At 47.7% G+C, this 15,737-nt stretch overlaps 1 protein-coding gene across 2 annotated transcripts in view; it reads right to left on the minus strand.

Moving 5' to 3' along the window:
• Positions 1 to 222: 222 nt before the first annotated feature.
• Positions 223 to 15,737, minus strand: part of TMEM245 (transmembrane protein 245) — a 92,556-nt gene continuing 77,041 nt past the window's right edge. For both annotated transcript variants that reach the window (XM_070766879.1, XM_070766878.1), the window contains 2 exons: positions 4,761 to 4,935; positions 223 to 794 (listed from right to left, as the gene is read on the minus strand). In XM_070766879.1, coding sequence (XP_070622980.1) covers positions 644 to 794; positions 4,761 to 4,935 — 326 coding nt within the window. In that variant the 3' untranslated portion in view covers positions 223 to 643. The remainder of the gene's footprint in view (positions 795 to 4,760; positions 4,936 to 15,737) is intronic.

Below are 15,737 nucleotides of genomic sequence, written 5' to 3' on the forward strand. Positions count from 1 at the left end.
TGCTGGCCACATGCTTGCAGACAACACTAGTTCAATGGCCTTGAAATGGAGATAAGCACATAAGAATTGGCAATGATTAGTGGAGTAAAATCCATAGTGAATCCTTTTTTAGTCTAACTGATGTGTACTTTAGAAAGTCATAAATTTTATATATGTGAAATAATCAGCAGCAGGGATATCAATTTATAAATTCTTTCATTTGAATAATTTTGCATCTTCATCTTTTTCAATTTAGTTTATTTCCTTTTTAACATTTTTTCAAGTCACAAGCATTAAATATAGAAATTACATAAGAAAAAACCCATATTTTGTCAATGTCATTACTAGACTATTTTTATTACTTTAGTTTTATTTCTTTAATAGGAAATCTGGATTTTATCTTTACATTTTGGTCTCTCTCTCTCTCTCTGTGTGTGTTTGGGCCCTTGTGTGTTTACATTTCAGTAATGGTACTACTAAATACCAGTAATGTATCACACATGCTTTAACGTGAGTATTAATGTAAATAAATGATTAAATGCATCACAAAAGTTATATTTTAAAAGCTTCTATAAGAAAGGCAGATTATGAATCCAACCAATAGATGAATGAATGTTTACCAGTAAATCTTCAAAGGCTGACGCCTCTGTAACAGAGCAGGTAATTAATTTGTTGGACTCACAAGTACGGCACTGTAGATTTTAGAAGCACCCATAAAAATGCAAAGGAGTATGGGTCCTATAATGGCTCCTTCTAGTCCTAGGTAATATGTTCCACCAGCTATTGCAAGTCCTGTCAGATAAGGATGACCTCCTCTGCAATAAATAATAAATGAAATTACTGCAATGTCATTTAAGAACAGTGGAAAGCTGATTTTATATGTTGAGATTGAAAGATACAAAAAGCAGGAAATTAATATGTAATCACAAGCAGAGATATTTCTCTGCACTCACAAAAAATGTCTTGTACAAAAAATAAAATAATAGAGTTTGAAACTTGATAAAGAATAAGTAATGTTGAAAAAAATCATGAATAATTAAGCTATTCTTCTACTAAGGATGTTTTTCTCTGTGTTACATTTGTTTCCTGCAGAAATATGCCAATAATGAAGGAGGTCAGTATTATTCTATACATATATTATTTCTAGTGATACTTTTTCCTTTTTAAAAAAAAATATTTTTATTGAATTGTTTTTAAAAAGGAAATAACCAAAAAGTTACAAACTGAAACAAACAAACAAGTACAACAAAGCAAAAATAAGTACAAAAATATGCAATAGACAATTACATCAATAACAACTATTAACAAAAAATTATTTTCTGGTGATTTAATCAATTGGTATTCACTATAATTCCTTTTGGTTTTCAATGTCTTATTAGTTGTTATTATTCTCTTAGCCGCCTTCGGTACACTCTTTATTGATTAATTTAACTTCATGAAAATTTGTCTTCACAAAACAATTATATATATATATCATATCTAATCTTTTTGTCCATAAAACACATGTCCTAACATATTGTTATTATCATATTTTAATTTGAATTTTTATTTCTCCTCTTTAACCAATTATAAAATAAATTCCATATTTTATGGTAATTGGAGTCTTCTTTATTTTTTAATTTAAGTGTTAAAGCATCAGATTCTGCACAATCTAAATTTTTTAAAAAAATTAGTGAGTCTTCCGGTGGGTTAGATTGTTTCCAGCATTGGGCTACCGCCATCCTAGTTGCAGTCAGTATATGAATCATTGAGTAATACTTATTTTTATCTATTTTTTGACCTATTATTCATAAAAGGAACGCTTCTGGTCTCCTATTTATTTTAATTTGAAGTATATCTGTTAGCCAATGATGTATTTTAATCCAAAACTTCTTTATTTTTGGGCAAGACCACCAGATGTGGTAATAAGTCCCCATGTGTTCCTTGCATCTCCAACATTGTGGATTTATCCCTGTGTACATTTGTGCTAATCTTGCTGAGGGAGGTACCATCTATAGTACATTTTATATATATTTTCCCTAAATGGCGTTGATTTCGTTAATACTTTTTCCATTGCACACATCAACTATCTATGCTGTCTTTTGTTGCACGGCACTTTATACAGTTTATATACTTTCTATTTCTTGAAAATAACCTAATCCATAATTATGATTTTGAAAATGAGTAGCATCCATGGTTATTTTCTTTTAACATTATGTATAATAAAAATGCCACTATTAATAATATAAACCAGTGGTTCCCAAAGAGGGTGGTACTACCCCCTGGGGAGCAGTGGGATGACTTAGGGGGGATACTTGATGTTGTGATTCCGTCTGAGGCTCCTCAGGGAACGGCTGAACCTCTGCCGGCTCCATGCTCAGAGGGGGAGGATGAGGAACAGGAGGAGGAGGAGGAGGCCCAGGCAGACGGGGAGGAGGAATATCAGGCCGAGGGAGAGGGAGAACAGCCTGAGTCCCCCGGGGTGGAGCTCTCCCCAGCAAGCAGCCTGGAGTCCTTGGATGAAAATGCACAAGCCATCATCGATCTCAGGCAGAGAAGAGCAGCACAACGAAGGGGACAATTAGCCAGGTATTTCCAGCCCTAAATAGGCAACAGCTGGGTTTGGGTGTGGTTCTCCCCAGAAAGGCTGAAAAGGCAGACCCACCCTTCCTGTATTGTGGAGTATTATCTTTGGGAGTCCTGGGACCTGGCTGTGATCTTTGGCGTTTCTGACTCTGGCTTGTGGCCCTGAAGGCTGAAACCTTGGGGGGAAAGACGTGGGTCTTATTCTCTACAGTGGTGTGTGTGCCAGCAAGAAGTCTGCTGTATTGTCTGGCCGTCATGACTCGGCTGTGAAGCCTCATAGCCTGTCTGTTGGGAAGAACAGGTTTTTCTCTGTGTTTGTTTTTCCAACTATAAAGTGCCTTTGCTTTTACCAGCGTGTCTGGCTGCTTTTTTCAGTTGGTGTTGAAGTCTGGGGGCACCCAGACAGAACACTTAGAGGCAAGGGAGTGGCAGTGTGGTGCTAAAAGGCCACATGGAAGGCAGGAAAACTTGTTGGGGCAGCGATGAGGGGAGGTAGCAGCCTATTCCTTTCCCCACAGCCCTGCCATGCTTGGCTGCCTTCCACACAGCCTTCCCAGTGTTCCCCCATACCCTTTCCTTCTGCGGTCGATGTCCAGCCCCGCTCGGCCAGTTGGTAGGCGGGCTGCCCTTGGTGAAAATGCAGATGCTGAGAGGGGTGGCAGAAGGGCAAGCAGATGTCCCAGGGCTGCTGCAGATGCACCCACCCATTTCTGCAAAGGTAGAGCCCCTTGCTCTTGCAGGGCAATCCAAAGAGTGAACAGGGATGCTGTAGAAAAGGCTGCCTTCCACCCATGCCGGTTCTGTGACGCTTGGAGCAGGAAGCCCACTGGCTTTCACCTGACCACCTGCCTGCTCTCTTTCCAGATCAGCCCGGCCAACAGTGCCATTCTGGGAACTCGGCCAGCAGCACCAGGTTGGAAGCCAGTGGGCTGCTTCAGAGCCCCAAGTCCCATGGGGCCAGCACAGGAGGTATGGGTAGAAGGCAGCCTTTTCTGCAGCATCCCCTTCCCCTCTTTAGATCACACTGGAGGGCTCTGCCTTTGCAGAAATGGGGTGGGCGTGTTGAACAGAGGATTGGCAGGAGGGATGTGCGGCAAGAGAATGTACAATAGGCTGTGCTGCCTCTGCCCTGCTCAACTGTGCTTCTTCCAGTACATCTGCCCCATGGTGCCGTGAGTGAGACAATCAGCTGCATCTTCCCACCCAGTTTTCCTCACCAGGTACTGCTGCACTAGTAGCTCCACCAAACCCAGTTCCACCGACTGCCCCTTCTTGTGAACTTCTCAGGAAATGGCCGGAGCGAGGGGCAGACAGGAGCGCATGGGCCTGGCTGGTGCTCAGCTTCCTGGCAAGGTCAACCCGGAGGCCGCACTCTGGGATGGCATATGACAGGGAACATAGCGCTGCCTGGAAATCTGGTGAATGAGCATGGCGGGCAGTCTCCCAGCCTCACCAGGAATGTAAGCCGAGTGCTGGCCAGAGCACTTTCTTTCTTCTTCCGCCACAGAGAAAGAAAGAGGGGTGGGGGAGAGGAAGGAATGAAGGAAGGAGAGAGGGAAGGACAGAGGAAGGGAGGATAGGAGGGAAGGAAGGAAGGAAGGAAGGAAGGAAGGAAGGAAGGAAGGAAGGAAGGAAGGAAGGAAGGAAGGCTGAGTCAACCTTGAACCGGTGATGAGATTTGAACCGCTGACCTACAGATCTACAGTCAGCTTCAGTGGCCTGCAGTACAGCACTCTACCTGCTCTGCCACCCCAGCTCTTGATAGAAAAAAGAAAGAAAGAGGGAAGGAAGGGAAAAAGAAAGACAGCGACAGAAATACAGATGGATGGACGGACAGACGGACGGACGGACGGAAGGAAGGAAGACAGAAAGGAAAGAAAGAAAGAAAGAGAGAAAGAAAGAGAGAGAGGGAGGGAGAGAAAGAAAGAAAGATTTATGAGAAGAGCGCAAAATTTTGGTTTCTAAGCAAGAATGTGGTTGTGTGTTTCAACACATTTCACAAGTTGGCCATGCCCACCCGATCACCTGACACCAAGCCACGCCCCCTGAAGGGGATAGGGGTAGGGGCACTGGGGATCAGTTTGTAGCACAAGGGGGCTTCAAAACTGAAAAGGTTTGGGAACTACTGATATAAACAATCTAAATATTTCTGGACATTGATCGATCTATTGTAGAACATTTTTCAGCACAGTAAAGAAAAAAATTAAAATACTCACCCAGATATATCCAAATAGATTGCTGTATCTACAAAGTATGTTGGCAATAGATGACAAATGAAGAGAAGAATAGCTTTATATCCTTTTCCTTGAACAAGCCAAATATCTAGAACTGCAGGTGCGGTTGCCCAGTACGTTCCCAAAAATGGAACTACTCCAAGTATAGCTGCCAAAGCTAAGATGAGATGAAGTTTGGGGTTAGAAAGAAAATGTAACATTTGCAATTAATTTGTTAGGAATGTAATTCCACAAGTATTTTGCAACTTTATATCTCATAACAATACTTTATTCAAAGAGAACTTATAAAGAATATAAGAAAGCAAGATAAAAGAGTTTATAATTACTTTGTTTGTAAATCAAAGTAACAACTCGCATATCTTGAATTTCAATGCTACTGGATCAGGAATCAAGAATTAATATATCATAACCTGGTACCATATTACATGAGAAATAGTCATAATGATAGAAGAAACAAAATACTATAATTTGAATTAGACAATCATAATTTATATTCAAGGCAAGCACCAGAATAAGAATGGTTATGATGGAAATCTGTGTCCATTCTAACACTTTGCAAATCCTTATGTTTTTGGGTGCTTCTTCAGTTACAGCAGGAGCCCCCAAACTTCAGCCCATGAACTACATCTGGCTCTCCATAAGGTTCCTTCCTTTCAGCGGTTCATTCCATGTGCTGTGCTCCAATCCTCTCCAAACAGCAGAGGAAAAGGGGTGTTGATACGCCCTTTCTCAAGGGGTAAAGCTAGCCTCCAGGTATTGGTTAAGACTGCTCTATGACCAATGGGCACTGAATCTGTAGTTTTTAAAAGTTGTTCCACTTGATGCAATCCCCTTATTTAGATTCTGCGTGCACCCTTCCATACACAGCCGTGAGAGCCATCGTGGGGCTTCCAAGATTCGCCCACGTTTCTTCAACACTCCGTGGCTTGCATTGGCTGCCAATCAGTTTCCGGTCACAATTCAAAGTGTTGGTCATGACCTTTAAAGCCCTACATGGCATTGGACCAGAGTACCTCCGGAACCACCTGCTACCGCACGAATCCCAGCGACCAATAAGGTCCCACAGAGTTGGCCTTCTCTGGGTCCCGTCGACTAAACAATGTCGTTTGGCGGGCCCCAGGGGAAGAGCCTTCTCTGTGGCGGCCCCGGCCCTCTGGAACCAACTCCCTCCAGAGAATAGAACGGCCCCCACCCTTCCTGTCTTTCGTAAACTACTTAAGACTCACTTATACCGCCAGGCATGGGGGAGTTGAGACACTTTTCCCCCAGGCTATTTTTTATATTTTGTTTTATGTTTGGTATGAATGTTGCTGTTTGGTTTTTAAGTAATGATAGGGTTTTATATGTTTTTAATATTAGATTTGTTCCACTGTTATATTGTTTTTATTGCTGTTGTGAGCCGCCCTGAGTCTTCGGAGAGGGGCGGCATACAAATCTAATAAATAAATAAATAAATAAAATATATTACCAGTAATTCCTGCCTTCCTTTAGTAGCCATTCCTCAAGCAGAGTAGTAGCTTCGGTGGGTCTTGGAGGCTAGCTCCACTCCTTGAGAAAGGGCATATCAGTTTATACCAACACCCCTTCTCCAAGTTGGGTGGAGCTAGCCTCCACATATGGGACATATGAAAGAAGTCACCACTACTTAGGTCTGTTTGAGACCTTTCCTGATTCTACCCCCTGTTGCAATGCCCTTCGTCCAAACTCTGCTTCCTCAGAAGCGAAAGCATTCATTTTGTAGTGACAGGTGAAGGGAATCGGGAATGTTCACGTGGCTGCCCCACAGATTTCGTCAATGGGCGTCTGGTCGGCTATGCTGCCATGGTCGCTGCACTGTGGGTGGAATGAGCTATCATGCCTGTGGGCTGAGGTAGCCCCATAAGTTGGTAAGCCATGATGATAACCTTCATGATCCAACTGCCCACTGTGAAGGAGGAGGCCTTTGTCCCATAAAGGCTGGCTAGAACGATAGGAATAAGGCTTCCGATTTACGGATGGAGGCCGTTCTCTGGATATAATTTTCCAACACTCTCCTCACTTCTAAAGTGTGCCAAGCGACCTCTTGTTCAGTGGAAGGTAGGCCGAATCAAGATGCCACCTGCTGAAATAGGGTCAGGTGGAGACTTCATTACGCCTGATCAACACTGTGGCAATTGAGCCAGTCCACCTTGATGTTCCTCACCCCCGAGATGTACTCTGCTGTGAGTGACGCAATGTTTTTCTCTGCCCAGAGGCCCAGTGCCATAGTCTCTGCTATCAGCAGGCTGGACATGGTTCCACCTTGTCTGTTGATGTGGGCCTTGGTAGTCACGATGTCCATCAGGACCAGCACATGCCAACCCTGCAGTTGGCACTCAAAGTGCTTGAGGGCCAAAACTGCCCGGAGCTCCAGTAGGTTGATGCTGTATGCCGCCTCCTCCAGTGACCACATGTCCTGGGCCACCCTTGTCCCTAGGTGGGCCCCACAACCCCAGGTGCTTGCATCCATGGTCCCTGTTTCCCTTTGTAACTCCAGGAAGCAAGTTCCCAGGGGTTTATCCTCTGTCCTGGTGCTCCTTGACCTCTCAGCAGCTTTCGATACTATCGACCATGGTATCCTTCTGCACCGGCTGGAGGGGTTGGGGGTGGGAGGTACTGTTCTTCAGTGGTTCTCCTCCTACCTCTCTGTCCGGTCGCAGTCGGTGTTAGTTGGGGGTCAGAGGTCGACTCCTAGGTTTCTCCCTTGTGGGGTGCCTCAGAGGTCGGTCCTCTCCCCCCTGCTATTCAACATCTACATGAAACCGCTGGGCGAGATCATCCAAGGACATGGGGTGAGGTATCATCAATATGCGGATGATACCCAGCTTTACATCTCCACCCCATGCCCAGTCAACGAAGCGGTGGAAGTGATGTGCCGGTGCCTGGAGGCTGTTGGGGCCTGGATGGGTGTCAACAGACTCAAGCTCAACCTGGATAAGACGGAGTGGCTGTGGGTTTTGCCTCCCAAGGACAATCCCACCTGTCCGTCCATCACCCTGGGGGGGGAATTATTGACCCCCTCAGAGAGGGTCCGCAACTTGGGCGTCCTCCTCGATCCACAGCTCACATTAGAAAAACATCTCTCAGCTGTGGCGAGGGGGGCGTTTGCCCAGGTTCGCCTGGTGCACCAGTTGCGGCCCTATCTGGACCGGGACTCATTGCTCACAGTCACTCATGCCCTCATCACCTCGAGGTTCGACTACTGTAATGCTCTCTACATGGGGCTACCTTTGAAAAGTGTTCGGAAACTTCAGATCGTGCAGAATGCAGCTGCGAGAGCAGTCATGGGCTTACCTAGGTATGCCCATGTTTCACCATCACTCCGCAGTCTGCATTGGCTGCCGATCAGTTTCCGGTCACAATTCAAAGTGTTGGTTATGACCTTTAAAGCCCTTCATGGCATTGGACCAGAATATCTCCGAGACCGCCTCCTGCCGCACGAATCCCAGCGACCAATTAGGTCCCACAGAGTGGGCCTTCTCCGGGTCCCATCAACTAAACAATGTCGGTTGGCGGGCCCCAGGGGAAGAGCCTTCTCTGTGGCGGCACCGGCCCTCTGGAACCAACTCCCCCCGGAGATTAGAACTGCCCCTACTCTTCCTGCCTTCCATAAACTCCTTAAAACCCACCTTTGCCGTCAGGCATGGGGGAACTGAAACATCTCCCCCTGGGCATGTTTAATTTATATATGGTATGCTTGTGTGTATGTCTGTTAGTATATGGGGTCTTTTTTAAATCTTTAAATATTTTAAATTTGTCAGATTATTTATGATTTGTTCCACGTGTTATGAGCCGCCCCGAGTCTTCGGAGAGGGGCGGCATACAAATCTAAGTAATAAATAAATAATAAATAAATAAATCTCCACCACTCGAGTGACGATCGGACCCTTGCTTTATGTTGAACATTGATCGACGATGCTCTGCATCCTGCTTGCTGGAAGAGGAGAAGAAACCACTGGAGGTCTCTGGCATGTAGACGTGCCCAGGAGATGATGTGATAGTGGATATCATTTTCCCCAGGAGAGAGGAAAGTAAATAGAGATGAACAGAGGGGGTGCTTAATACAGCCTCTATTGATTCCAGTGTGCTATCTCTTTTCTCCCTAGACAGGTACACTGTGCATTTTAGGGAATCTATAATGGCCCCCAGGTGAGTTATTCTCGTGGTGGGCTGTGAATGACTCTTGCTACTATTGATTAGGAATCAGTGGCATTCTAGGTACCTAACACCACCCTGACATCCCTCTGCACCTGGTCCTCAGAGAAGGACTAGATGTCATCCAAATAGCACTGAACCCAGACCAGTAGGTAGTATTGGATTCCTGGAGGGCGACATTCTGGTAGGAAAAATGGAGTTGCACATACAGCTCCATATCCCCGACACGTGCACATCCATGCGAGATTTGGTTTCTGCGCATGCATGGAAGCAAAGAAATCACAAAAAATCAGTGGAATCGCACGCAGGCGAGTGCCTTCGTGCAAGATTTGGTTTCCTGCACATGCGCAGAAGCCAAATGTTGCACTGATGTGCACGTATCAGTCACCAGGAGCGCATAGGTAGTACCAGCAATGGGGAACCCTTGCCTGCCAGTAGGGATCTCAGGTATGCCACCAAGGCTGCTAGGACCTTGGTAAAGACCCTTGGGGCTGACAATAAGTCGAAGGGAAGCACCCTGTATTGAAAATGTTTCTCTGCATAGGCAAAACGCAGGTACTGGCAGTGGGAGTTCCTGATTGGTATGTGGAGGTAAGCCTCCAAAAGATCAATAAAGGTCAGCAAATCTCCCTGTGTAATACACCCCAGGATGGTGTGCAGAGTGTGCATCTTAAACCACCTGTATACTATGTACTTATTGAGGCACTTCAAATCCAGAATTGCCCCCCAACTGCCAGATGATTTGGGAATTATGAAGAGGATGGAATAGAACCCCATCCCTATTGACCCACAGGCACCCTCTGGATGGCATTTATTTCCAACAAATGTTGGATGGCCTCCTTCATCAGAGCCGCTTAGGTGGGGTTGTGAGACCTGGGACAGGGTATGAAGAATTGCATGAGAAATGAGAAGAATTCAAGGGCTAAAACACTTCTTCTCACTCAGATTGCTGTGCAGAGGCAGTAGAGGAATGAAAGGAGAAGGAGGGGGAGGTTCTAACTGTTTGCCCTCGTCACCATATTGCTTCACTCTCCTCTGGTTGAGCTCAAGTATTTGTGATTTGCCGCACCCGACGCCCAAAGCCATGTGAGACTGGTCAGCTCACTCAGCCCTGCCACTGCAAGAATTCTCCCCTCAAAACAAATCCTTGGCTGGTGGCTCACCTGGTGAGAGCCATGCCTTCCCACCAGCTTCCCTCTCTCCTTTAACAGTTGGCTCTTTTTTTTTTAAAGGCGGTGAAGCCAGACGTGCTCCCAGCACAAAAAAAATATTTTAAGTGAAAGACATGGTATTTTCCTGAACTTCTGCATTCTGACTGATAGGAAGGAAAAGCATATGTCCTATTAAGTCACGGACTGAATCTAAAGAAGTGGATTTCAGGAAATGGAACAACTTTTAAAAACTACAGATTCAGTCCTCTTTGGTCATAGATAGGTCTTAACGCATACTTGAAGGCTACCTCCACCCAAGTTGGAGAAGAGGGTTGTATTCACCACTTTCTTCAGGCAGGCTTGGAAAAAGGACTCGCACCAAACACGTTGCGCCGTCATGTGGCTGCTTTATCCACGATTATAGGAGGAGACAGTTACCGCCCCCTCACCAGACATCCTTAGATCAGGGACTTTCTAAAAGGGGCTGCCGACATCAGGCCACCACCGATACATCGGTTCCCTTCCTGGGATTTGTCTTTGGTGTTACACGCTTTAACTGGTCCTCCATTCGAACCGTTTCGCCATATTCCACTCCGAATGTTGACTCTCAAGACTGCTTTCTTGGTGGCGATCACATCGGCCAGGAGGGTCTCTGAGATTGCTGCTTTCTCCACCAGGGAAGACCTGTGCAGGTTTCACCCGGATAGAGTGGTCTTAAGACTTGATCCAGCATTTCTCCCAAAAATCAACTCCACCTTTCACAGGGCACAAGAAATAGTCCTACTGGATTTCTGTGCCCATGGGACTCACCCTTCAGAGCTGCGGTGGCATAAACTCGATGTGAGACGAGCCTTGAAAATTTATATCCGCAGGACTCAGGAATTCAGGGTGTCAGAGGCTTTGTTTGTGTCCTTTGCAACTAGATCATTGGGCACCAAAGTCTCTTCTCAGACCATTAGCCGCTGGTTGCGTGAATGCACTGCAGAAGCTTACAAGACTAAGGGTTCTCATGTACCACAAGGACTTACTGGACATTCTACACGCAGTACGGCCACTACAGCGGCCTGGAGAAGAACCGTTGTACCTACCTGAACGGTCTTCTCAGTGCACTGGAAGGAGAGTCCAACATGGGTAATACTCCAATTCTATTGGTAGAGACTGAGTTAATATTAACATATTAATGAGCACCGCCCCCTCTGCTCTCCCCATGAGCCAGTTTTAAAACGAAGAAACATAGTAAGAGGATAACCAATTTTTATTGTTAACAACCAATAACGTACTAACTGCCTACTCCGGCGTCCCTGCACCCAAACTCTACCGGGTGGGTTTGGACTCTCCTTCCAGTGCACTGAGAAGACCGTTCAGGTAGGTACAACGGTTCTTCTCCATTGCATCTGGAAGGAGAGTCCAACATGGGATATACCAGAGATTCACGGCCCATGGGAGGGAAAAGGTCTTGTCAGGGACGTTGGAGATAAACAAACTCTTTGTAACACACGTCTCCCAAAAGCCGCCTCTGCAGAAGCGAAGGAGTCCAACTTATAATGTCGTATGAAGGTCGTAGGAGCCGACCACGTTGCAGCTCTACAGATGTCGTCAATGGACGCCTGGGTGGCCCAGGCCGCTGAAGTTGCCGCACTCCTCGTCGAGTGAGCCGTCACTCCCGGCGGGATCGATTGGTTACGAGCTCTGTACGCGTCCCCAATACAGTCCCTGATCCAACGACTAATGGAGCTGGATGAAAGTCCAAGTCCCTTTTTATCCTCAGAAAACGAAACAAACAACTTTTCTGTCTTCCTAAAACTCTCTGTGCGTCTAACGTAAATCTTGATCGCCCGGCGTACATCGATTTTATGCCATCGCAATTCCGATGGGTGATTGCCATGTGTGCAAAAGTCAGGCAGTATGATCTCCTGCTTCCTATGGAACTCTGAGTTTACCTTCGGTATGAATGAAGGGTCCAATCTCAGCACCACTCGATCAGGGTAAAACACACAAAGGTCAGGTCGCACTGATAGTGCCGCTATCTCTGACACTCTTCGAGCCGACGTAATAGCAACAAGGAAGGCAGTCTTGATCGACAAGAGTCGTAGTGGTATGGTTCTTAATGGCTCAAACGGTGGCTTTGTCAAGGCCTTAAGGACCAGTTGAAGGTCCCAAGACGGAAACCTCCGGATTGGCGGAGAATGTTGGTTTACAGCTCCCCGTAGAAAATCTTTGATCCAAGGATGGTAAGCTAAGGAGCGGACACCCTCAACCTGTATCATGGTCGCGAGGGCTGCTACGTGCCGTTTGAGTGTATTAGGGGCTAAGCCCCGATCCAGTCCAGTTTGTAGGAACTCTAGGACCGTAATGACTGAGGCCTGTTCAGTATTGATTTGGTGTTTGTCGCAGAAGCCGCAAAAGGCTGCCCATGTCGTCTGATAAATCCGAGAAGTGGATGGGCGCCTTGCCGCTTGCATGGTGTCTATGACCTTTTCCGGTAGTTTCAACCCTCGTAACCTGACCCGTTCAAGTGCCAAACGGTCAGTTGGAGCCACTGGGGATCTGGATGTTGTAGGTTCCCCTGGCTGAGAGCTATCATACGGTCCGGAATCCTCCAAGGGGTTGACACCGATAGTGCCACCAAGTCGGAGAACCACGGACGTCGAGGCCAATGAGGGGCCACCAGCAACACCTCCGCTCTCTCCTTCAGGATCTTTTCCACTACCCTCGGTAGTAGGTTCGTTGGCGGAAAGGCATAAAGAAGTCCTGGTGGCCAAGCTGACAGGAGAGCGTTGACCCCTTCCGCGCCCTGTGTTGGAAACCTCGTGTAGAACCTCGGAAGTTGGGCGTTCGAGGGGCTGGCAAATAAGTCCACCAGTGGAAGGCCAAACCGACTCACCGCCTGCTGGAACAGAGCCGGATCCAGTCTCCACTCTGACGGATCCAAGGTGGAGCGGCTCAGCCAGTCTGCCTGTGTATTGGAAATCCCTGCGATGTGCTCCGCTGTTAGAGACCTTAGATGTTGTTCGGCCCAGCGGAATAGTGCCTCCGTCTCCTCCATGAGACGTCGCGACCTGGTGCCCCCTTGATGATTCAAGTGGGCTCTGGTCGCCACATTGTCCGTAAGCACCAGCACGTGCTGTTGATGAACCAGGGATGCAAATGTCTTTAGTGCTAGGAAAACAGCTTTTAACTCCAGAAAGTTGATGTTGACCTCTGAAAGGTCCTCTGCAGTCCACAGTCCCTGAGCCATGTGAGCTCCAAGGTGAGCTCCCCATCCCGTAAGACTGGCGTCGGTTGTCAAAATGACCTGATCTGTTACTTGGAATGGGGAACCCCTGCTTATGGCGGCCGAAGTCCACCATTGGAGGGACTCCCGGACTCTTTGAGGTAAGCATACTTGTCTGTGTGAGTGGCTCACCTTGTTCCTTTGAGCTGGAAGCAGGAACCACTGTAGTGTCCTGATATGGAACCTGGCCCAGGGGACGATGCCAATGGCTGACACCAGAGTCCCCAGTATTTTTGACAGCAGTGACAGTGTTACTGGTCCCTTGCGAAGACTGGCAATTAATCGCCGAATATTGTCCTGTCTCTCCGGTGACAACGACACCGTGCCCTCTTGAGTATCGATAATCGCTCCCAGGTGTAGTAATCTGGTAGTCGGTACTAGCTGGCTTTTCTCCACATTGATAGTGAAGCCGTGCAGTTCCAAGGTGTGAATGGTCTCTTTGAGCTCCCTCTCTGCCGCTATCTGGGACCTGGACAAGATGATTATGTCGTCCAGGTACGCCATCAGTCTGATGGAACAAGCCCTTAAGCTGGCAGTCAAAACGTCCAGGAGCTTCGTGAACGTTCTGGGGGCCGAAGACAGTCCGAATGGCATGGCCCTGTATTGATAGTGCTTCCCTTCGGTGACAAATCTGAGGAACCTGCGATGGTCCGGGTGGATAGGGACATGCAGGTATGCCTCCTTGAGGTCGATAGATGTTAAGATGTCCCGGTATCGAATGGAAGCCAGAATGGTCTGCAATGAGTGCATCCTGAACCTTCGATATTTTACGAAAAGGTTCAATTGTTTCAGGTTGAGGATCAACCTGCAACCTCCTGAGGGTTTGGGCACGATGAAAATCATGGAATAAAATCCCTTGCCCTCGTCCTGTTGTGGCACTGACTCTATGGCCTGGATTTCTAACAGATGTGAAATTTCCTTGCGTAGCTGTAGTTGTTTTGGTATGTCCCTTGGTGTGGGACAACGTATGAAGCGGCTGGGAGGTGTTTGGATGAATTCCAATCGGAGCCCTTGAGTAACGGTTGCTGTGGCCCACTTGTCGGAGGAGGTCGCCTGCCAGGCTCTGCAGAACCCCTGCAGCTTCCCTCCGATGGGCTGCGTGCTGTTCGCGTCATTTCGTGCGTTTGAACCCTCTTTGAGAGTTGCCACGAAAGGGCCTCCTGGACTGATGATAGCCTCTTGTCCTGTCTTGATAAGAGCCACGGTCACTCCTATAGGACTGTTGGTTGTATTGTCCCTGAGGGAAGGAACGTTGGTTTTGCGTGGAACCGGTAGAAGTCTCCCAGCGAAAGGACTGCCTCCTTGAGTACGGCGTGAACCTTCTATCCGGCCTCCTGTGAGCTCTAGGAAGGACCTTCCTTTTATCTTTGTCCTCCACCAACACCTTCTCCAACAGGTCCCCAAAGAGAGTGGAACCTTGGAAGGGGCCAGAGGCTAGGCGCCACTTAGACTTAAGATCTGCCTGCCAGTTCCGTAGCCACAGCAGGCGGCGTGATGACAATGTCGTTGCCATGCTTCTGGTGGCGAACTTGGCCGCGTGGAGGGTGGCATCTGCCGAAAATTCTGTCGCCGCCAGTAGTTTACTTAAGTCCTGGCGGAGGCGCCCGTCCTCGGGCCCTAGTCGGGATTGCATTTCCTTGATCCACATGAGGGAAGCGCGGTTAATGAATGATGCCGCTGCTGCAGCCCGAAATCCCCAACCAGACATCTGGTGGGCTTTACGGAGTAATGTCTCCGCCTTCCGTTCCTCCGGTCGTAGGCATTCCCCGGTCTCCGAGGGGACCAATGCGCTGGAGACCAGCGTCACTACCGGCTGGTCAATTGGGGGAAATTCGAGCAGCTTTTCCACCTCCTCGTCGAAAGTGTAAAATTTCCTCTCGAGGGTGGAAGGTCCCTGAGCTGCCGCAGGTTGCTGCCAAGGTCTTTTGATCCCTTTTACGAAAATGCCTGATGCCGGAAAATGGTCAGACTCGGGTTGAGGCTCGTCCAGTAGGGAGGCTGAAGTTTGACCGGACTCAGTGGCTTCCGGAGTCTTTTCTGAACCCGGCAGGTTCATCACTTGCTTAGCCTTAGACAATAAGGTTCTGAAGAGCGCTGGCTTGAACAAGCCAACCGAAGGGGCCTGCTCTGGGGCAGCCTCATCCTCGGAAAAGCCATACTCCGGTTCACTTTCCTCAAACTGTTCTTGTTCTTCCAATAGAGAGCCAAAACCCGAGGGGGGCGGAACCGACCATGCATCTGGAGCGTGTTGTGGAGGCCCTCCATACTGTTGTGCCCCGGGAGCCTGCGAGTACGCATTTGCGATAATGTCCTGCAGGTCTGGGGGTAAATTGTGCCACGCCCCGGGCTGAGACCGCAAGC

The sequence above is a fragment of the Erythrolamprus reginae genome, chromosome Z (genome assembly GCF_031021105.1).
Source record: "Erythrolamprus reginae isolate rEryReg1 chromosome Z, rEryReg1.hap1, whole genome shotgun sequence".
Classification (NCBI taxonomy): Eukaryota; Metazoa; Chordata; class Lepidosauria; order Squamata; family Dipsadidae; genus Erythrolamprus; species Erythrolamprus reginae.